At 33.3% G+C, this 24,920-nt stretch overlaps 1 protein-coding gene across 1 annotated transcript in view; it reads right to left on the bottom strand.

Annotated features, from left to right (window-relative positions):
* The window catches only part of LOC143227943 (voltage-dependent calcium channel type A subunit alpha-1-like), a 125,160-nt gene that overhangs the window by 51,688 nt on the left and 48,552 nt on the right, over window positions 1-24,920 (bottom strand). Inside the window, exons 15-28 of the mRNA XM_076459295.1 lie at window positions 24,726-24,798; window positions 23,746-23,863; window positions 22,192-22,283; window positions 21,367-21,494; window positions 18,334-18,455; window positions 16,777-16,888; window positions 15,032-15,221; window positions 14,070-14,176; window positions 13,437-13,536; window positions 12,249-12,409; window positions 11,727-11,870; window positions 10,644-10,845; window positions 7,982-8,146; window positions 4,824-4,934 (exon numbers count right to left, since the gene is read on the bottom strand). Of these exons, the coding sequence (XP_076315410.1) occupies window positions 4,824-4,934; window positions 7,982-8,146; window positions 10,644-10,845; window positions 11,727-11,870; window positions 12,249-12,409; window positions 13,437-13,536; window positions 14,070-14,176; window positions 15,032-15,221; window positions 16,777-16,888; window positions 18,334-18,455; window positions 21,367-21,494; window positions 22,192-22,283; window positions 23,746-23,863; window positions 24,726-24,798 (1,825 nt within the window). The remainder of the gene's footprint in view (window positions 1-4,823; window positions 4,935-7,981; window positions 8,147-10,643; window positions 10,846-11,726; window positions 11,871-12,248; window positions 12,410-13,436; window positions 13,537-14,069; window positions 14,177-15,031; window positions 15,222-16,776; window positions 16,889-18,333; window positions 18,456-21,366; window positions 21,495-22,191; window positions 22,284-23,745; window positions 23,864-24,725; window positions 24,799-24,920) is intronic.

Below are 24,920 nucleotides of genomic sequence, written 5' to 3'. Positions count from 1 at the left end.
GTGTGAAGAATTACGGGCAACATTGTTTGACTTAACACTTTTTTGTGTGTTACGCTGTGTGAAGAATTACGGGCAACATTGTTTGACTTAACACCTTTTTGTGTGTTACGCTGTGTGAAGAATTACGGGCAACATTGTTTGACTTAACACCTTTTTGTGTGTTACGCTGAGTGAAGAATTACGGGCAACATTGTTTGACTTAACACCTTTTGTGTGTTACGCTGTGTGAAGAATTACGGGCAACATTGTTTGACTTAACACCTTTTTGTGTGTTACGCTGTGTGAAGAATTACGGGTAACATTGTTTGACTTAACACCTTTTTGTGTGTTACGCTGTGTGAAGAATTACGGGCAACATTGTTTTACTTAACACTTTTTTGTGTGTTACGCTGTATGAAGAATTACGGGCAACATTGTTTGACTTAACACCTTTTTGTGTGTTACGCTGTGTGAAGAATTACGGGTAACATTGTTTGACTTAACACCTTTTTGTGTGTTACGCTGTGTGAAGAATTACGGGCAACATTGTTTGACTTAACACCTTTTTGTGTGTTACGCTGTGTGAAGAATTACGGGCAACATTGTTTGACTTAACACTTTTTTGTGTGTTACGCTGTGTGAAGAATTACGGGCAACATTGTTTGACTTAACACCTTTTTGTGTGTTACGCTGTGTGAAGAATTACGGGCAACATTGTTTGACTTAACACCTTTTTGTGTGTTACGCTGTGTGAAGAATTACGGGCAACATTGTTTGACTTAACACCTTTTGTGTGTTACGCTGTGTGAAGAATTACGGGTAACATTGTTTGACTTAACACCTTTTGTGTGTTACGCTGTGTGAAGAATTACGGGCAACATTGTTTGACTTAACACCTTTTTGTGTGTTACGCTGTGTGAAGAATTACGGGCAACATTGTTTGACTTAACACCTTTTTGTGTGAATTACGCTGTGTGAAGAATTACGGGTAACATTGTTTGACTTAACACCTTTTGTGTGTTACGCTGTGTGAAGAATTACGGGCAACATTGTTTGACTTAACACCTTTTGTGTGTTACGCTGTGTGAAGAATTACGGGCAACATTGTTTGACTTAACACCTTTTGTGTGTTACGCTGTGTGAAGAATTACGGGCAACATTGTTTGACTTAACACTTTTGTGTGTTACGCTGTGTGAAGAATTACAGGCAACATTGTTTGACTTAACACTTTTGTGTGTTACGCTGTGTGAAGAATTACAGGCAACATTGTTTGACTTAACACCTTTTGTGTGTTACGCTGTGTGAAGAATTACAGGCAACATTGTTTGACTTAACACCTTCTGTGTGTTACGCTGTGTGAAGAATTACGGGCAACATTGTTTGACTTAACACCTTTTTGTGAATTACGCTGTGTGAAGAAATACAGGCAACATTGTTTGACTTAACACCTTTTTGTGTGTTACGCTGTGTGAAGAATTACGGGCAACATTGTTTGACTTAACACCTTTTTGTGTGTTACGCTGTGTGAAGAATTACAGGCAACATTGTTTGACTTAACACTTTTTTGTGTGTTACGCTGTGTGAAGAATTACGGGCATCATTGTTTGACTTAACACTTTTTTGTGTGTTACGCTGTGTGAAGAATTACGGGCAACATTGTTTGACTTAACACTTTTTTGTGTGTTACGCTGTGTGAAGAATTACGGGCAACATTGTTTGACTTAACACCTTTTTGTGTGTTACGCTGAGTGAAGAATTACGGGTAACATTGTTTTATATAGTGCATTTTTAATAAAACGATATTTACTAGCAACAGTATAAACATAAACGATATTTAGTAGAGAAATATTCCCAGAATATATAAATACAATAAAAATAAACTACATCAATCACTCCTACGATTACAGCTGTTATTATTTTTTATTATGGTTTAAATTACATTCGTTAGAAACGTCAAATCTCGTTCCGTTGAGTTTTAACAATGGACTTTCTGTCCTTTGTTTCAGATCAAATCATAGACTTTCGTGTTATAAACGCATAAAATTAGTGCTTGCTGGTTACCAGTTATAATATTACATAGAAAATTATTAAATTACTTGTTTAAATTATTTTTCAAAGATATGGCAAAAGTGTTACTCATAAAACATTAAACTATACTACTGTGTCAAAGTTTGAAAATAAATAATCCATCTGTTAATCCAAATTAATTTAATAAAGTTAATCTGTGACCAATTAAAAGACTTTAATTATTTAGGCTGTTTTTAAATATAATAGTTGTTTTGGAATTTCGAACAAAGCTACTCGAGGGCTATCTGTGCTCGCCGTCCCTAATCTAGCAGTGTAAGACTAGAGAGAAGGCAGCTAGTCATCACCACCCACCGCCAACTCTTGGGCTACTCTTTTACCAACGAGAAGCGGGATTGACCGTGACATTATAACGCCCCCACGGCTGGGGAGGCGAGCATGTTTGGCGCGACGCGGGCGCGAACCCGCGGATTACGATTCGCGCGCCTTACGCGCTTGGCCATGCCGGGCCAGTCCTAAGAAAGACTTATATAATTACGAATCGAATAATATTCTATTTCTATAGAAGATACAATGATTTATAAATATGTATGCTATAAAATAGAGAGAGAAAAATCTGCTAATAATATATTGCGCATAACACGTACTAATTTGAGACAGAATACCAACTAAGATGATATTCAATAATGTCATAAATATATGTCTTGGCATTCACAACTACATGTATATTTACAGAGTATATAATATTAACATGCAACAGTCAAGTAACGTAAAACAAAATCGAAAGACATAAATGTTTAAAAACGGCAAATCTAAACTTCTGACAAAGATTAATTTGTTATAAACAAAAACAAACCGAAACAAAAATAAAAAAACGTTATACCTCGGGGATCTTTTCAAATGATTTTTGTTTGAGCTTGTTTTTGTTTGTGACAAATTTATACAGTACACACACACACATATACTAATATGGATACAACTAGAATATTGATACAAATATATCAAACCTTGCATCCGAAAGCCACAAGTTTCAGGATACATTCAAGTAGGAACAGTGTTGTGAGGGCTTCGTTTATGTTGATTAAAATGTCACTGTATAAATCGCTTGCCTTGTAGTACTAAAACGGTAGCGGTGAGAACAGAGAGAAACGAAATAGAAGAAAAACAAGATGGCGAAAATCAAAACTATAAGAACATTCGACAAGAATACCTTGGTTGTTTTAGGTGATAAATGGTAGCCATGTGTGTTATTACGGTGCTAGTGACCCGATTAATTCTTGTAATTAACAACAGTTAAAAATAAAGAGTAACATATTCAAGTTTCGTGACTGCTGTGGAACTTTCGGCAAGCTAAGTTAGGGATAAATAAAATCATTTTAATTGTACTTTAAAACAGACTAAAGTATATTTTTAGATATTTTGTAGAGATTATGTTTCTCGTTTATACGCAAACGTACCACGCATTTCGTTATTAGACATTGATCCAGTTTGACATGCATGTAACGAAAGTCTTAGATAGGCCTAACAAGACAAATGCAGTTATCTACCACGCCATGCTCGTCTTCTGTTGGGGTATACCTGTTATCAAACAAGCTATAACATGCTATGTACATACCAGTGAGGAAACTAGTGTTAAAACTATGTTAAGCAATATACGAGAACGTTTTGGAACGTAATTTGGAAAACAAAAAAAAAGTTTTGAAGAGATGTGACGTAGCACAAATAAATTCACACAACTTCTCAAAATATGGAGACTCTATACAATCTATCTAGTCTTTGATAAAAAAAACGAAGAAAACGTAACCTGTCGTTCCTACCTCACAGTTTCCTGATAAACAAAATATCTCGACAAATGAACAGATCTAATTTAGAAATAACAACAAGTAGTTTGAGAACATTTTAGTCATGAGATTAGGATACAAAACAGTTTAACAGAAAAATACGTAACCCTAAAACCCGAGAGCTTTTCATAGGTAGATCTTTATTTACCTGAGACTAACTAGGAGTATTGTATTATTTAAGAAAGTCAATAAAAAATTACTGTAATTAAATACTACGAAACTACATTTATATATGTATATCACGTGACCCACAAATATAATGAAAATATATTTTTCTCTTTTAAAATCACGAACGATAAAGAAACACCATTACAAGATACAAACAATAACGTGTATCGCCATATTTTAAAATCACCCATTCACGGTTTAGTAGGCACCTCACATGCTGCAGCGACCTCTAATGGGTGAATGTTTATAAGTGTCACATACTGGACACTTATAAGCGTCTATAAGTTTTATTAAATGAAAATATAAAAGTTTTAACAAAATAAATTAAAACCTGGTTGAACAAGGGAAAGAGGGTTTTGTCATTATTGATTTTACTAAGTGTTTAATTACTTCGGTTATTATTATTTATTAATGGGAAATCAATTGAAACCTATTATATAATATAAATATACTGAAAAACAGTAAAACAAAAAAATGATTGCCACACACAAAAAAACCGAAAAAATCTTTAACTAAAAGAAGACAAATAAAGAAAAAATATTTATTTACAAAAAATACCCTAACTACAATCTTTTTGAAATTGTATACTTTTGAAATTAAAAGCAAGGAAATAAATAAACAAAAGTCATTCTAGACATAAAATAGGATCGTTCATATTAATTTACTCGGGTTTTGTGAATTATATTTATGTGTTTTCTCTCACTTTCATGAGAGCATTTTGTATTTAATCAATCGCATGAATTTAACTTGCACTAGTAGTGACATCTAGTGAGAGTGTAAAAACTTTCCCGATCACATTCCTTTCTTACCCTGATTCCAAATGCAGACAGCTTCAAAACACATTCAACAGTAAAGAAGGCAGTGAAGACAGCATTGGTGTAGTGCAGGGTGAGTACCATTGTCTTACCCTGCTTGTAAAACTAGAAACAGGACAAGACATAAAGGGGCAAGACAAGTACAACACATCGATAATTTAAATAACTTTGGTACAATAATAAACAGCTCTCAAGTTATACAGTTTATATCCAAGATGAAATTTAAACTCAGAATCGTAAGCGTAGCCACGACACTAAAAAAACAACAAAAACGAATCTAGATAATGAAATATGCTACTTTTTGTTTTATTCTACAAAGCCATAACACATGCATTTAATACGATGTTTTCAAATTAGTTTGTGTTTTGTCTGGTAGGTGGAGCTATGTTGGCACAGCTTTGAAATGTTCGTTTGTTTTTGTTGTAAAGGTAAACAATTAATCAATTGTCGTGTGCACACTGTGGTTATCGACACCTGATTGGCAGCTGTTCAACCAGGGAGGGGCCTGGGCTTTATCTAATAAATCGGTTGTTTTTATTTGACGACGTTTCTAGATCGTTTTGAAACGAATATCGTCAGGTGAAAATTGTCGCAGAAATAACACATTCTTTCCTTCTAAGTTTCATTGGTCAATTAACGATACCATTCGAAGCTTTAAAACAACTGTAGTTGTGATACACATGCCTAACAGATCGGGATTATATTTTCAGTGAATCCGTTTTGTATTTGTTATAGACAGGAGCGTAGATCCTGGGGGGATGGGTGAGATACATCCCCCTTTCATTTTAGGTGGGGGTATTGCGCATACAATCATTCCCCCCAACAGTTTGGTCTGTTGAATTGTTTTATTGCATCACAGGCCTACAAATTGTGTGTTTGTTCTTATGATCCTCGTGTTCTTACCAATCGAATTACATAATTAGGCCTAGATGTAGGCTTTTTTAGTAGCCGAAATGTACATCTTTAATATAGGCGTGGCTTCTAAACTTTTCTAAGCGATAGTTCGTAAGTATCAGTCATTAGGCCTAAGTATACATGCAAGTATCGTGACAACAAGATTACTATGTGACTGCATGTTTACAGCTTTGAGGTTCACATAATCAGAGATTACTAATTTGCAAATTGAACAGTCCACATAAGTATTTGCAAAAAATCTACGCAAAAAAATGAGAGAGAGGGGAGGGGTTTGATTTGAAAACAAACTCAAAAGTTAATTTGATAATTCATTTTCATGTTTCCGTTACTGGACGCACGGTGTCCATTGTTATTGTACAAATGGTCAAACAAAAATAAACATAAAATGATAACGTAATTAGTTGAATGTTTCTACCGTTTATTTTTAAACAAAGAGTCCAATATTGCATTTATTTTATTTCATAGCAACGATAATAACGGTTATTTGTAATTGGTTAATGCTGATCTCTCACAGGTAATGGTTATCTGTAATTGGCTAACACTGATCATTCACAGATAATTGTCATCTCTAATTGGTTAACGGCGAATCTTCACAGATAATGGTTATATGTAATTAGTTAATGATAATCTCTCACAGGTAGTAGTTATCTGCGATTGGTTAACGCTGAACCTTCGTAAAAAATTCTTATCTGTGATTGGTTAACGCTGAATCTTTGTAAAAACTTCTTATCTGTGATTGGTTAACGCTGAACTTTCATACATAATTGTTATCTGTAATTAGTTAATGCTAATCCTTCACAGCTAATGATTATTTGTAATTAGTTAATGATGGTCTCTCACAAATAATAGCTATCTGTAATTATTCAATGCGAAATACCCCAAAGATAACAGTTATCTACAACTGGTCAGTTTGGGCACACAATGAGGTAGCACAGACAACTGATAATTGTTAACACTCATATAGAAGTTAAACGTGTATTAACACTAAAATAAAACATTTCACATTCATATGCCATGCTTGATTTATCTACTTGTTTAAATACATGCTTTGTTTCACTTCTCTTTTAGGTTGTAACTCACGTAAAATATGAACACGTTTTTCATCAATTTCCAGTTCCGTTCCAATCGCATTAATAAAACTACAATAAACAACACGCTTTCCAGGCAGCTGTTTCTAACCATCTACGAACAGCCATCTCTAACAGACTTAACTAATTACTAATTAGTTACTAATCGGTAACTGTTACCGATGTGGTACACGTCACATAACTCCCATCACTATGGCAACCTGTACACAAGTTCTTACTACCACGAAACATCTCTTGAGCATTCAACTAAAACTACATCACTTCATTTCACTAGATAAAACAGGCATGCAATAAAATATATTAATTAATGATTCCACTCAGAGATTTCTGCGTATTATCCTGTTCTGTCAGTTTGCTCGTGTTTCCACAACAGGATTGTGATTACAATAACAGCCACTTCCTCGAAGTGAATCCCTAGAACTTTTGAATTAAATATTATTGTTCCTGTAAATCGGTATGTATGGGTGTTAGGGTGAAAGCAATATTTGTGTCTATACGAAACCAATATTGGACGTGTTTTTTATATCATGAATTTAAATGAAACATCTGAGAAATAAAGTCCTAAGAAAATTGTTATTTAAAATAGGAAGTAAATAATGCATAAATATAACAAAACATTTCCTGAACACACAATTTTTACTTAGTTCAACCACATTTATTATAAAGTAAATAATCATTGTATATTTTCTTCCCGGAAATTGCTGACATATCATATGCTCTATAATAAACTGAAAAATAATCGATTAATTTTTTTTTGGTGACTCTTAAATTAGTCGTCCACATATTGAAACTCACATAATATTAAAACTAACAAACAACGAACTACAATCTGTAAAATTATATTTTTTAAATATAATAATTAAGTTTTATGGGAGTGTAAGATACGTATTTGTGAAATAAAATTCAAAAGTTCAATTTGCTCACAAATATAATTTTATATAGAAACGTTTATCTCTAAATATTGAGGCAACCTGCACGTGCACATAATTCTGGATTTTCTGATAAATAGGTTTTGGTAATACGTTTTCACAACTTTATTTCACGTAATTTAACGCAGTTATTTTAATTAATAAATATAATTTAATATGTAATAAGTTACTAATATGAAATAATTATTGGAACAAATATAGAACCTTATTTGCCACTTACCTTCATCATCAACAGTAAAGTATTGAGAACAATTAGAACCATAATAAAATATTCGAAACCTGTAGAAATAACGACTCTCCAAATTTTATATTTACAACCTTTTTTGTTTTTAGGCATGTAACGTTGAAGTGGTTTGGCTTGTAGAGCAAAGTCGATACAAGATTTCTAAAATAAAATATTAGTTTAATTCAAATAAATTATGCAATATAATCATAATTATTTATCTATATTATTAAGTTATGACGCACATCAAGTTTTATCTGTTTATTACAAAAATATCATAAACAACTTTATTTCATGGTGATATTAAAAACATCCGTATCACTGTTTTATTAACCAAATATAAATCTGTTATCACATTAATATAATTAAAATATTATGAACATTTATGTAATGGTGATTTAGAAACATGTTAAATGAATTATTTAACATATTATAAATCTGTTATCACATTAATATAATTAAAATATTATGAACATTTATGTAATGGTGATTTAGAAACATGTTAAATAAATTATTTAACATATTATAAATCTTTTATCACATTAATATAATTAAAATATTATGAACATTTATGTAATGGAGATTTAGAAACATGTTAAATGAATTATTTAACATATTATAAATCTTTTATCACATTAATATAATTAAAATATTATGAACATTTATGTAATGGTGATTTAGAAACATGTTAAATGAATTATTTAACATATAAATCTGTTATCACATTAATATAATTAAAATATTATGAACATTTATGTAATGGTGATTTAGAAACATGTTAAATAAATTATTTAACATATTATAAATCTTTTATCACATTAATATAATTAAAATATTATGAACATTTATGTAATGGAGATTTAGAAACATGTTAAATGAATTATTTAACATATTATAAATCTTTTATCACATTAATATAATTAAAATATTATGAACATTTATGTAATGGAGATTTAGAAACATGTTAAATGAATTATTTAACATATTATAAGTCTTTTATCACATTAATATAATTAAAATATTATGAACATTTATGTAATGGTGATTTAGAAACATGTTAAATGAATTATTTAACATATTATAAATCTTTTATCACATTAATATAATTAAAATATTATGAACATTTATGTAATGGTGATTTAGAATACGTTAAATAATTCACTTAAAATAACTTGTTTAGAATACGTCTCTGATCCACTAATTTAAATTTGTGGGAATTTTTGAACATTCAAAGCTTGTTTATGGTTAATGTGTCAGTATAAAAGCTCTTTTACTATCAGTTTTCCAGAACTTGTAACTTTTGTTACAAAATGTATTCTTATTGTGACTTTTAATTATTTTGATACAAAAATTGCAGCAAAAACAAGCTATTAAAAGATTTTCAATAACTTATTTTCAAATTACAAATTTTAAACCAGCCTCAGTGTGTCCAAACAAAGAAATCTGTGAGAAACACAACATCAATTCAACAGAGGGCTATCTGTGTGCTGCCCACCACGGGTATTGAAAGCCAGTTTCTAGCAGTATAAGTCTGCAGACATACTGAAGAGCCACTGGGAGCCAAGTCTCCATTTATCTCAACCTACGTAATCTAATATTTATACAGATAAATACAACACTAAGGCTTTTTCTTTTAAATTTAAGTAATGCTCCTATAATGAAACTTTCTATAATTAGGTGAACAATATCTAGAAATAGTTCTAATTTTAGACTTTGTAAGTTTGTTTTTTTATCAATGCCCACTTGAATGGAGACCTGATATTTCTGTCCAGTTTGTTTGAAGTTGAGCACAGAGCTACACAATGGGTTAATTGTGCTCTGCCCATCATGGGTATCGAAACTCAGTTTTAACGTTATAAGTCCGCAGACACACCGCTGTGCTACTGAGGAGCCTCTTGTTCAGAAATCAAGAGTTATGAGTACTCGAACTGGGGGTGTTACAACGAGTTCTAATCATTTTAGGAATTGAAAATAATTATAGATTTGTACAATTAAATCAGGTTTATAGCAAATTAATATTAGATTATCAGCAAGTGACAGGTAAATATACAAGATTCGAGTAATAGAAAGTAACAGCTTTACTAAATGATAAGTGTCGACAAAACAAACCTTTTTGAGGGGAAAGAATAATACACTTGTCATATAAGTTAATTTCGTAATTGAAGGTAAGTCTCTTCAAATACACTTATAAAACAGCTATGAAAAACAAATCCCGGGGGGATGGAGGGTATACATCCCCCCTTCATTTTAGGTGGGAAGTATGGTGCATACAATCATCCCCCCCCCCAACAGTTTGGTCTGTTGAATTGTTTTATTGCATCACAGACCTACAAATTGTGTGTTTGTTCTTGTGATTCTCGTGTTCTTACTAATCGAATTACATAATTAGGCCTAAATGTAGGCTTTTTCAGCAGCCGATATGTACATCTTTAATATAGCCGAGCTTCTAAGCTTTTCGATCTAAGCGATAGTTCGTAAGTATCAGTCAGTAGGCCTAAGTATACATGCAAGTATCGTGGTAACAAGATTACTCTGTGACTGCATGTTTACAGCTTTCAGGTTCACGTAATCAGAGATTACCAATTTGAAAATTGAACAGTCCACATAAGTGGTTGTAAAAATCATCCCCCCATCGGGGATCTACCCCCCTGACACTTACTTGATTTTTGTCAAGATCCCCCTCTTCCAGTTCCTTCTCCCCCTGTTCCTGGAAGGTTATGATGATCAAGGCCACGAATATATTCACGAAGAAGAATGGAAACACAATAAAGAAAACTACATAAAAAATCGCCATTTCGATCCGAAACCTCGGTAGGGGGCCATAGTCTTCATATGTAGCATCCATGGAATTCTGTAGAACTCTAGTGGGGAATATGTGAATTAAAGAATTCCCTGTAGTAGTCAAGTATCTCAGCACTGGTTAGTTAGTACATTTGCTATAATTTACTTTTGTAACACTGTCTATTTATACAATTATATTTTTAGGCATGAAAAAATTATCTTCTAATAACTAAACAAAATGTTCACGATTTTTCTAGTAAGAGAATTAAACTGAAATAAATATGTTTTTATATTAGTATCACAATGAATTCAATGTTCGTTCTGTGTGTATGATTCTTCTTTATATATTTTTAATTACAATATATTTCTTAAAATTAAAATAATTATTAAACATATTTTTTAAAGGTTTTGGCAAAAGCAAACCTTAATTTTTTTAACTTTCATAGTTATAGAACTTTATCAGTCCATTTGAAAAAACAATTAGAACTAATAATATAACTTGGAAACATTATTAAACATTATTATTTAATTTAAAAAAAACTGTTTGCTTAATGTTTTTGAATTTCGCGCAAAGCTACTCGAGGGCTATCTGCGCTAGCCGTCCCTAATTTAGCAGTGTAAGACAAGAGGGAAGGCAACTAGTCATCACCACCCACCGCCAACTGTTGGGCTACTCTTTTACCAACGAATAATGGGATTGACCGTCACATTATAACGGCTGAAAGGGCGAGTATGTTTGATGCGACCGGGATTCGAACCCGCGACCCTAAGATGACGACTTGAACGCCTTAACACGCTTGGCCACGCCGGGCCAATTTGCTTAATTATAATTATGTAAAACTGCAAACTAACTATTTATTAGATTGCTAACCTTAAAAGACGGTTTAATTTATGTAGCAAGTTATAAGTAACTAAGATAATCCATTTTGTACCAAATATTGAAACAAGTGTCTCAACTTACGCAGGCCAGCCTTCTCCAGTGGAAACTGTAAAAAGAGTTAACATGGCGGACATTACGTCATCATAATGAAACGGCCGTTTTTCCCACAGTCGTTTCTGAACTTCAGGTGGCTTTCCACTTTGTGGAAACACGAAGTATTCTCCTCTAAATAAAACATAAGCTTCCTGTTTTATTAAGATATATCGTGAAAAAATAAAATATGGAATTTTCGCTTTTTAAAAACACTCCAATTTTTACTTTCGTTTCGTAAGTGAAAACTGGTGACTTGTAAACATTGGTTGCGTCTCTAGTGTAATTTACTGTTGTTACTGGCAATGTATAGAACATTCAATTTTATTTAGTTTTATTCATTAAAAACTTCAAAGGGATTTTCAAAGCGATTAATTTGCAACATTTATATACATTTAATGGATTACATTCCATCTTGAAAACCGTAAATATAATTCACAAAATAAGTTATGATAAGATGTTTTGAGCTTAAATTTCTGTTCTGTTATTTGTAGCATTTGGAACACCACTTACTCGCATTCAGATTTGGTGAGTTTTGATTGGTCATTACAGAAGAAAAACCTGCCGTTAAAGAGCTGAACTGCTATCACAGCAAAGATGAATTGGAAGAGGATGTACACAATGAGGATGTTGAACACGTTTTTAAGTGACGTCACTACGCAATCAAACACCGCCTGGAAGTTAGAAACAGGTATAACCATATCCAGTCTAGGCCTAATGTATACCGATGTAACTAGATATATACCAACTTGAAAGATATATGTATAGTCTATACATTCCTCCAGCACGTGGATATCTCCTACGTAATATCCACTATCACGTAATTAATACACACAGACAGACAAACAAGGAAACAAACGTACTTCACCGAAGGAAGCGACTTACAGAGATAAAACAATATAAAATATCTTTGTTACTGCTAATAAATTTAAAGCAAATAAACAAAAACACACACATGTAAGACCGTAAAATACCTGTTTCGAATTACCCAGAATTCCCTTCAGTTTCTATGACAAACTCTCTGACAAGAACTACTTAAAGACTAAATAACTATATATAGTTGAAACCACCTATAGGAGTTAAACCGTTTAATATTTAATGTCTTGATAGAATGTCTTATTCTCTTCACAGAAATATCAAAATTGAAATATCTGGGAAAACAGTTCTTCTCAAATATCGTATTTCTCCATATTACACTTGTCAACATGACTGTTGACAAATCACGTGCTTATTTTTGTCTCACGTGAGATTTGTTTAAATTTATTCTCAAACGTAAATATCCTGTTCTGCTTACAACAAACACAAGATGGCACACAAATAACATTATATGATTTACAACTATATGTACTGTTCAATATTATTTCCCCAGTAGGACCTGTAATACATTTAGTGTACGTGATATAAGCTTTCCCTGAATATAAACACTTGGTTTATTACTGGGGGAAAATATTAGTATCACATTGCTTTACTTTGTGTCTACAATTTAAATTAGCGTATAAACTTAACGGTTGTCTTCGAGATAACACAATTTGTTTATTTTTAAAGCCTTATCTCAAATCCCCATACATATCTATACACATATTCTATTGAAAGATATCTCTGTCTCCCAAATACGACTACTGGGGCTTTCATGTCTTGTGATGAACATTGATAAAAGCCTAAACAAGTTAAAAAGCACGTTTTAATAAGTAAGCTTGTTACCTTTAGTTTCGGTACCCTTTTTATGGTTTTCAAAGGCCTGAGAACACGAAGCACTCTCATAGATTTTATAGTACTCAGATTCTGTCCTGTACTGCTCCCTCTAGTGACGAATATTGTTAAAAAATCAAAGCAAACCATAAATCATTTAAAAGTTGAAATAAATAAATTCGAAAACGAACAGAAATCGAATACAATATTAAAAAAAAACACACATTTAGATAGTAGAAATAATTATCTATTAATGTAGAAATAACATTGTCTTAAAATATTGTGACAAAATAAGTTTAAATTGTATGTTTTTAAACTATTTTATTTGGCAAAAATTATCTATATAAGCCTAATGTTTTTTTAATATAAGACTTTTTAGTTTTCTATAACTAGGTGTCACTGCAAGAGAAACATTTAAACATTGTAAATAATACGTACGCATAGAAAATAATTATCTATTAATGTAGAAATAACATTGTCTTAAAATATTGTGACAAAATAAGTTTAAATTGTTTGTTTTTAAACTATTTTATTTGGCAAAAATTATCTATATAAGCCTAATGTTTTTTAATATAAGACTTTTTAGTTTTCTATAACTAGGTGTCACTGCAAGAGAAACATTTAAACATTGTAAATAATACGTACGCATAAACAAAAGCAACAAGAGCACAGATCACAACAATGGCGTCTAAAATGTTCCACAAATCTCGACAATAAGAACCCGGATGAAAAGCGACACCTTGATCTATTACCTGCAAAAGCAGACATTATAAAATTTATTTATCCAGTCCTCGATCTCAGAGTAGATCTCTTGAAGATAATATAAAAAACTGAATAAAACTAAGCCTTTTTTAATGTTTTGATACAGTTCCATAGTAGTAACTTTTCGTACATAAAATTTTCTGTCAAAATATGAGAAACTGAAATCAAATGCTATTCATTCAGGGATGAATCATCGATTATGACTATTTATTAGGCTTAGGATGTTTGTTTATTAGCTGACTGTAATAAAGTTACAGAAATGGATATTTAAGCTGAGTAAATGCCGGATTTAAACCCCAAGTTTTAACATTACGAGCATTCAAGTTTACCGTTGAACCATTCCAGGTCTGGTGAGAAAAAAAACTTTGGTAAACGAGAAACAATGAACCAGTTTAGTTTAATAATCATTACAATTATTAGATTAACTCGAGCTTCTTGTTTGTTTGTTTTGGAATTTCACGCAAAGCTACACGAGAGCTATCTGCACTAGCCGTCCCTAACTTCGCAGTATAAGACTAGAGGGAAGGCAGCTAGTCATAACCACCCACTGCCAACTCTTGGGCTACTCTTTTACTAACGAATAGTGGGATTGGGCGTCACATAATATGCCCACACGGTTGAAAAGGCGAGCATGTTTGATGCCACTGGGATTCGAACCCGCGACCCTCAGATTGCGAGTCGAACGCCTTAACCCACCAGGCCATGCCGGAGCCAACTCGCGCTTCATTACTATTACTATTTTGTAGTGTTGTTTTAAACTGAATATTAAATATTCCTATGCACGTTTCTTTAATAATAAATAATGTAGGTCTAATTTTTTGTAGTATGTTTAGACAAGTGACAACCTTTAACAACATTTCCACAGTAAAAACTCCAGTAAAAACATAGTCAAAATAGTTCAAGAATTGGTTCTTTTGAGAGTTCTCATCTACTGGATCTTCTGCAGCTAAGGCGATACTACTGAGCGAGATGACAATCATAATAAATAGATCGAAATAACGAAGGTTCACTATGTAGTGGGCGGAGCGTCGGATCCTAAAAAAGAAAAACAAATTATTATTGTTTCCATAATGCGTGCTAATAATCAGTTAATAATACTAACAACGTTTTATTTATTATATTTGCTGCTAAGAATCGTTTCGTAGTTTCAAATAATAGCGCTAGGTGGGCAAATGATGTTTTAACCTTTGTTTTTTTTTTGGAATTTCGCGCAAAGCTAGACAAAGGCTACCTGCGCTAGCCGTCCCTAATTTAACAGTTTAAGACAAGAAGGAAGGCAGCTAGTCATAACCACCCACTGTCAACTCTTGGGCTACTCTTTTACCAACGAATAGTTGGATTAACCGTCCCATGGAATAAAGAGCAAGAATGTTTGGTAGGACGGGGATTCGAACCTGCAACCCTCAGATTGCAAGTCAAGAAGCCTAACCACCTAAACATGCTGGATCTTTCTTACAGCAGTCTCATAAAGACCATTCCGGCATTTCTTGGTTTTGTTGATATATATATATATATTATAGGTTTTCTTTCATTTAGTCAGGATGGCAGCATTTTCTTTGGCTGGATTAATGGCTAAGGCTTCTCTCGCATATTTATCATTATTATTTCTAACCTTATCTCTATTCTTACGGTAATGCTCTTTTAAATGGGATGAAGACTTTTCAAAGTTATCAACATAATGTTTTCATTCTTTCTTTCGTTCTGTTTCTTTGACAGACATAATTTATTTTAAAAAAAATCGCCCTGTTTTAATTGCGACCTTAGATGTCAATAAGTCACACATAGTTTGAAAACTATTGTTCTTGCTTTCAGCTTACAGTGTTTGAGCAAATCCATGTCAGATTTTGGCAGTGCTAATGACTACTATGATGGAATTTTATTGTTCAATAAAGAATCCTTGAACCAGATTTATAGAACCGAAAACTTTGATTTCAAAAGTTAAATTATAGTTAATCAACATCTAGAGAATCTACTTAGTTATTGTTTTTTTACTTAGCTAATACAACTACAAGCTGATCACATAGCATGTGCGCATAAGGAATCGTGTACCCGCTCGTGATATTTGGATTGGTTGTTTCTGGCAACTCACAGAACACGTTCGTAGTCATAGAATATGGCTACTAATGTTATTTGCAGAGTGCTAATGGTATTGTAAAATACTTGTTGTTATTATCAAGTTTATAAGTAAAACTAAGGAAAAAGTATTTGGCCAAGGTAACGTAATTCAACCATTTGTATATAACTTTGTATAAGATAAAGGCAGAAGAGAGCTATGCCTTTTCAACAACGTCAGTCATACAGACAAAGCTGTGATTTTTACTATATCCACTTTATCAAGTGTCTTGCTATTCTACAGTTACTTTATTAATTACCAGTGTGTATAAAGCTTGTTTCACGTGCTGTTTGTAGTGACTTTAAGATTCTATATCCGTTTTGAACATCTGGCCCATTTCTACATCTGTACTTACGGCACTTAAAACTGTCCATACGTGTCCAAACTTCGTAAATACAGAGCTGATGAAAACAGAGACAAATGTTTGTTTCACAAACACTTTGTTTATAACTGTTTTTTTTTTTTCTCTTTACTTACGGATTCGTGGATGATAGGATGAACATTGAGGAGTATGGCAACATGGGTTTGGGTCCCGTGATATCATCATCCTTCATCTTTTCTTCTTCATCTGGACCGTTGTATTCATCTTCTAGAAAAGGTTACAATAGTGGTCAACTTACCAACACCAAGTAAACAAGTTCACAATATCTAACTATCCACCTTCCTTCCCATACAGTCACCTATCATCTACCTATTTAAGCATTTGAGATATAAAGTCGATTCTTCTGTAATTATCATTACAACCTAATTGGCTCATAAACACCCTTTCAAAGTCGCGTATTTTACTTTTTTGGTTTTTACTTTTTGAAATAAAATTATCTTTTAAAGTTATGACTGGAGTTATTTCAATAACCATCAAAGCTGTAGCTTGTACTCAGAACTGTACGTTTTCGTAACAAAAAAAGCTTCATTGTTCGTGACGACCAAATCATTAAAATTATTTGGAATTTATTGAAAACAAAATTTAATATTATTTCATTTCAAGTTGTAATTAATCTTCCACCCAAGTTCGACCATCTTTCGTGTTTCCAGCTGTTATTGTTGTTCAGTGCTTTGGCGCACATCTTGTTTGTTTGTTATTAAGAACAATGGGCTAGCTGTGCTTGGCCCACCATGGGCATCGAAACCCGTTTCTAGGTGTACTGTTCAGTAGACATTCCGCTGTGGAATAGCTCAAAGTTACCTGGTCTTTGTCCACCGTCAGAAATCGAACCCCGAATTTTAGCATTTTAACTCCAGAAAGTCACTGGTGAGTTACTTTAATATTTATAATTACATGTTTGTTTTAGGGCGTTACGTAATTTACGTGGTTTGACTTGAGCTCAGATTGCCTATAAAACAGGCTGTTTTGTGTTTTTGTTTAGAAAGAGTCAGTTAAATTAGTTGAAAGGCATGATAATACTTTAAAACAATTATCTTAAAAAGTTTCAGTTAGTGTTTTTGCTTATGACGTCATTTTAAGTCGTCATCCCGATGCGTATGACGTCAGAATTCAGTGAACCAAGGGGTCTAGTTTGTAAATCGGACGCATGTGACATAACGACTCAGTTACTTATCTCCATACAATGTACAGCAGATATGAGACCTTATCACCTTTGCACATCGAATAAATGTGACGTCACGATTTAATAACACTTTGCTTCACCCCAAAATTGTATACATTCAACTCTTTTTCGACCCGCAAAACATAATAATTTTAGCTTGAAATAAAGTAAAAATCATTTTCTCAGCGTTGTTTTTGTCTTCGATAGCCACAAACGCTCGTACGAACTTAAGAGCGTACGCATGGACGTTTTCTGTTATTCGAGAAATTACGGTTAGAACTAAAGATTACTTTCAGTGTTCATAAAGCAAATCTTGTACCTCATGAAAACGGGAGAAGTGACTCCACGAATCCAAATTATTTTATACAGAGAGATAAATGAAAATATTTGGAGACAGAATAGTAAAAATGAAACTAGCTGTACTAGATATATTAGTAGAAAAAATTACATGCAATATGTCACAAGCACAGACAGAAAACGGACTACTTACCGTCTTCAGAGAGATCAAGGTCCGATCTGGTTCGCTCGTGTTCACGGAACAACCTGTTATCCAATTCTACCTTGATCTGGTTCTCCTGCGTCTCCTTCCAATTCCTTGAGTTCTCGTGGGCACTAAGGGTAGGAGAGTTACAGTGTTCACTAGAATGGCACACAAAACAGAGTGGGAGGTTTGGGTGGTTCACTAGAGTAAAACAAAAACAAAGTAAGGTGGTTACATCGTTAACTAAAGAAGTAACAGGGGGAAATAGATCAATACAGTAAAACAAAAACAGAGTAAGGTGGTTACATCGTTAACTAAAGAAGTAACAGGGGGAAATAGATCAATACAGTAAAATAAAAACAGAGTATGGTGGTTACATCGTTAACTAAAGAAGTAACAGGAGGAAATAGATCAATACAGTAAAACAAAAACAGAGTATGGTGGTTACATCGTTAACTAAAGACGTAACAGGAGGAAACAGATCAATACAGTAAAACAAAAACAGAGTATGGTGGTTACATCGTTAACTAAAGAAGTAACAGGAGGAAACAGATCAATACAGTAAAACAAAAACAGAGTATGGTGGTTACATCGTTAACTAAAGAATTAACAGGAGGAAACAGATCAATACAGTAAAACAAAAACAGAGTAAGGTGGTTACATCGTTAACTAAAGAAGTAACAGGGGGAAATAGATCAATACAGTAAAACAAAAACAGAGTATGGTGGTTACATCGTTAACTAAAGACGTAACAGGAGGAAACAGATCAATACAGTAAAAAAAAAAACAGAGTATGGTGGTTACATCGTTAACTAAAGACGTAACAGGAGGAAACAGATCAATACAGTAAAATAAAAACAGAGTATGGTGGTTACATCGTTAACTAAAGAAGTAACAGGAGAAAATAGATCAATAAGTAAAACAAAAACAAAGTAAGGTGGTTACATCGTTAACTAAAGAAGTAACAGGAGGAAACAGATCAATACAGTAAAACAAAAACAGAGTATGGTGGTTACATCGTTAACTAAAGAAGTAACAGGAGGAAACAGATCAATACAGTAAAACAAAAACAGAATATGGTGGTTACATCGTTAACTAAAGAAGTAACAGGAGAAAACAGATCAATACAGAAAAACAAAAACAGAGTATGGTGGTTACATCGTTAACTAAAGACGTAACAGGGGAAAACAGATCAATACAGTAAAACAAAAACAGAGTATGGTGGTTACATCGTTAATTAAAGAAGTAACAGGGGGAAACAGATCAATACAGTAAAACAAAAACAGAGTAAGGTGGTTACATCGTTAACTAAAGAAGTAACAGGGGGAAATAGATCAATACAGTAAAAGAAAAACAGAGTATGGTGGTTACATCGTTAACTAAAGACGTAACAGGAGGAAACAGATCAATACAGTAAAACAAAAACAGAGTATGGTGGTTACATCGTTAACTAAAGACGTAACAGGAGGAAACAGATCAATACAGTAAAACAAAAACAAAGTATGGTGGTTACATCGTTAACTAAAGACGTAACAGGAGGAAACAGATCAATACAGTAAAACAAAAACAGAGTATGGTGGTTACATCGTTAACTAAAGAAGTAACAGGAGAAAATAGATCAATAAGTAAAACAAAAACAAAGTAAGGTGGTTACATCGTTAACTAAAGAAGTAACAGGAGGAAACAGATCAATACAGTAAAACAAAAACAGAGTATGGTGGTTACATCGTTAACTAAAGAAGTAACAGGAGGAAACAGATCAATACAGTAAAACAAAAACAGAGTATGGTGGTTACATCGTTAACTAAAGAAGTAACAGGAGAAAACAGATCAATACATGAAAACAAAAACAGAGTATGGTGGTTACATCGTTAACTAAAGACGTAACAGGGGAAAACAGATCAATACAGTAAAACAAAAACAGAGTATGGTGGTTATATCGTTAATTAAAGAAGTAACAGGGGGAAACAGATCAATACAGTAATACATAAATCAGAGTAAGGTGGTTACATCGTTAACTAAAGAAGTAACAGGAGGAAATAGATCAATACAGTAATACATAAAACAGGGTATGGTGGTCACATCGCTATTTAAATAATAGAAGTCAATATAGCTTATTAAAAATGAGGATAAGATGATATAATGATGATATGGTTAATTGACTGTTCAGTTTCCAAAAGTGTGAAGATTGTGTTGTTAAAGAAGTAACACACTTGGACATTGTAATTAGATCATCTAGTTGGATCAACACTTTGCTATAATCGTAAAGCACACTGAATGAAATATTGGAAGAAGATAATTTATTTTCTGGCTCACTGTATGCACTAAATCCAATATTTTTAGCACAGTGAAATACTTAAGTGTTAGCTTAGCTTACATAAAATTAATGCCGACCATATAACTCATGCCGACCCAATATTTTAAAACCCTTATGATGGTAATTGTGTTACAGAAAATAGTTAGCTGAGACAACCCCCCCCCCAAAAAAAAAAATATATATATTCCACTGTGCCAAAACACGTCGGTTTCTTTTTTGCTCTTACGATAGATAAAAATGTACCCACACAAACAAAGCATATATATATCTGATTTGCTACAAACAAAAAACAAACCCAAATAGAAATAAAAAAACGCTTCACTAATCGAGAGGATCCCCCGGGTACACGCGAGATATAAAATGTGCCCTTAGTTTTGGTGAAAACCTGGGGGTCCTTTCGATCATTGCAACTTCTTTCATTTTTGTTTCGGCTTGTTTTGTTTTTTTGTAACAAATTGTCATTAGTCAGAGGTTTATATTTACTGTCTTCAAACAGTTCTTCCTTTTGATTTGGTTTTATTAACTTTACTGTTGGGTATTATATATATACACATATACATATTGCTGACTGTCAACTGTATGACATCGATAGTTAAACTATATCAGGAATATCGGAGGTTATTGTAAGTATACTTAACTACAACAATAACAAAAAATGAGAATTCTTCTGACGGTTAAAGTCTGATGCTGATAGGAGAAACTGAGGTGAACACAACAAAACTTACTAAGTGAACTGTCTCAGTCTACTGTCTGAGTTGTTCTGTGGTGAAGGAGGGTAGACGGTAACTTGTGGAGTATCCCAACTCCTTGTATGCAACACTCCCATTTCGTTTTCTAGTTCATCCTTTGTCCGCTACGATTAATACAGTAAATTAAATACAAACACAGAGACTATGTCCATAAATACATACAAAAGTTCTGTTAACATAGCTTGGACGTATTATTTTACACTTTATTACATGGTTATAATTAAGATTATAATTGTGTGTTATTAAGTCACTTGGTTCGGTTGTGCTGGGCTATAAACTAAAAGATCCGAGTTTCGAGCTTTGATAAGTAGGTAATCGCAATTCGATTTTTCAGGGAAGAGGGCGTTATATGTATGTATTTATATATTTTCTTACAGCAAAGCCGCATCAGTTATTCGCTGTATCTACCGAGAGAAACTGAACCTCTGATTTTAGCATTGTAAATATAAAGACTCACCCACGTCCCATTAGAAAAGAAAGGTGTTATGACTATTACAGTAAATTCCGTTAAGATGAAATATATAGAACGCAGGTGCTGCCGATTGACCACCCTCCCTGTGATCCACAGTTCGATATTAAGGATGGTCGTGTCTCCAACCTGGATGTTTAGCCTACACAAAGCATTCAGCTCGATATATTAATATTAATACAAAGTCGTTTAACATTTAAGATTGTAAGTGGTTATTCTATAAGTTCATAAATTATAACATTTATATTGTTTTATAAAACTATAGACAAAAATTACCCGCGCGTGTTTTTAAAGCGTTTAAATCTTTATTCTAAGTAACCATGGTAACCGACCTCCTTGTCTTCTTCCTCCTCAGCGGCAGTGAGTTCTTGAGCATTGGCCAGGTTGTCAACAGCGATAGCAAGAAATACGTTTAGAAGGGTGTCTATAGTTTAGTAAGAAAACATACCGAATTCATCTATATAAATAAAACACAAAAATATGCGTCTGTCTGTTTGTCCGTTATCTAACTACTCCTAGGTCGCTGGGTCAATTTTAACCAAATTTTGTAGGATAATAGTTTGGAACAAGGGAAATGTTATTGGAATTCAAGATCCCTCTATTCTCAGTATTGATGTTATTAAGAATTTATTGTTTTTGATGTAAGCTAACGTTATCTACATCTATAGATGGGTGTCATGTCCTTAAACCAAATATAAAATAACTTTACTAACTTTTCTATATAACAACATACATACAGTGTGGGAAAGGCACACAAATGTCTTATATATCTCAGAAAGTGCAGTAGCACCTTCTATGGAATAATACAACACTACAAATGGCCGACACTATTGTAAACACTACACAAACTCAACTGAAGCTTTTTCTCCAAGAGCTACAATCAGCCATATCTGAAGATCCTACTTTGACTTGTGATATTTCAACTTCGGCCCGTGAAACACAGTAAGCCATATCTGGAGATCCTACTTTGACCTGTGATATTTCAACTTCGGCCCGTGAAACACAGTAGACAGACATTAAGAGATGGGCATTAAAATGAGGTAATAGAAAGCATCCCTACCGCCATTACTTTTGTCACTACCTCTTCCTATAAAGCCACCTAACCATCTCACAGCGTGTACATGTTTTAAGTACATACATATTGGGTTATTAAAGCTTTTAGAAAACATTTGGTGAGGTAATAATGAATAATGTAACATATTTTTTAAGGTCATAATCTGGACAAAGGACGAGTACCTCAGTTTGTTTGATATAAAGAAAATAAGATGAAGAAACGTGTAACTAAATAAACGTGACACATGCACGTGAACAAGTTCACACCGTAAAGGTTGTACTATCAGGCCCAGCAGTCCCTTAACCCTTGTAAAGTCTAGTATGGAGAAAGAGATCTCGTTGCAACTGGATATAGTGTGGTTGGTGCACTTTCATGCACGGCCCTGCACGGCCAGGTGGGTTAGAGCGTTCGATTCTGTAATCTGAGGGTCGCAAGTTCGAATCCCCGTCACGCCAAACATGCTCGCCCTTTCAGCCGTAGGAGCGTTATAATGTGACAGTCAATCCCACTATTCGTTGGTGAAAGAGCAGCCCAAGAGTTGGCGGTGGGCGGTGATGACTAGCTGTCTTCCCTCTACTCTTACACTGCTAAATTAGGGACGGCTAGCGCAGATAGCCCTTGAGTAGCTTTGTGCAAAATTTAAACAAAGAAACAAACTTTCATGCACAAGTTCTTATTAATAATAAATTGAAAATAAAGATATCAGAGAAAGTAGGGGCAGTGCTTTGTACACAAATATACACATATTTATTAAGGGGAAAAAAGAAACACTAGGGGCCAACAAATGCTTCATCACGCATTACGTTGTGAACAGACTTCAGATAAAGGATACAATTTCCAAAGAGAACAAGGACAATGAAGTACAAACAATAGATCATTCCTCCATGAATCCCTCCCTGGGATTCGATTCCTCTATACATAACTTCATTCCAGTCTTCGCCAGTAAGGATCTACAGGTGGAAACACAGTAAACCCCGAACAAAATTATAACAAGAAATTACAAAGATTATTTTGGAAAATAAAACAATAGCGATTCGTAGACGACTGAGACGACGGTTGCTAGTTGTTTGTTTTAATACTTTATATCAATAGATTTTTAATTTTTGTGGTGACCGTTAGGGTGCAGATCTCAATTCATAATTTCACAAAAATATGCCAATTGTGATAAACGACTGTATTGAAACAATTCTTAGAGAGCCAACACACACTTCCTTTATATCAAATTGTCGTCGAAACGAACAACATAAAACTAAAATGCTCCGAAAAAGTCTTAAGTCAAGTATTTGAATCAAAATAACGAAGTATTAGAAGAAATTTTAATGTAGGCTTAGGTGAAATATTTTGAATCAGAACTATGGAGTTTCAACAGAAACTTTAAAGTTAGGCTTAACTGAAATATTTCAACTCGAACTTGGCTTAGGTGAAATATTTTGAATCACAATTATGGAGTTTCAACAGAAACTTTAAAGTTAGGCTTAACTGAAATATTTCAACTCGAACTTGGCTTAGGTGAAATATTTTGAATCACAACTATGGAGTTTCAACAGAAACTTTAAAGTTAGGCTTAACTGAAATATTTCAACTCGAACTTGGCTCAGGTGAAATATTTTGAATCACAATTATGGAGTTTCAACAGAAACTTTAAAGTTAGGCTTAACTGAAATATTTCAACTCGAACTTGAAGTTAACAGAAAACATTCTTACAAAACACTACACAGCTGTTAAAATCTTAACAAACATCTTCTAACAGCAGTAGACTAAAAAACAACAAATCTAAACAAAAACTTATCAATTACTATCAGCAAGCCTTACTTGAAATACAGTGAGAAGGGCTATAGGAAAGGTGTTGAAGTTGGCGGATGGGGTTCCATCAGGAAAGTTGAAACTGAAAAGATATGTACATCACACACAAACGGACAACCCAGAACAGACCAGCAAACAAAACATCTATTTATTTCAAGAGACAGTTACAATATTCCATTATAAATCAATAACTTAAAATGAAAA

The sequence above is a fragment of the Tachypleus tridentatus genome, chromosome 10, assembly GCF_004210375.1.
Source record: "Tachypleus tridentatus isolate NWPU-2018 chromosome 10, ASM421037v1, whole genome shotgun sequence".
Taxonomy (NCBI): domain Eukaryota; kingdom Metazoa; phylum Arthropoda; class Merostomata; order Xiphosura; family Limulidae; genus Tachypleus; species Tachypleus tridentatus.
This window is presented reverse-complemented; position numbering and strand designations above follow the sequence as displayed.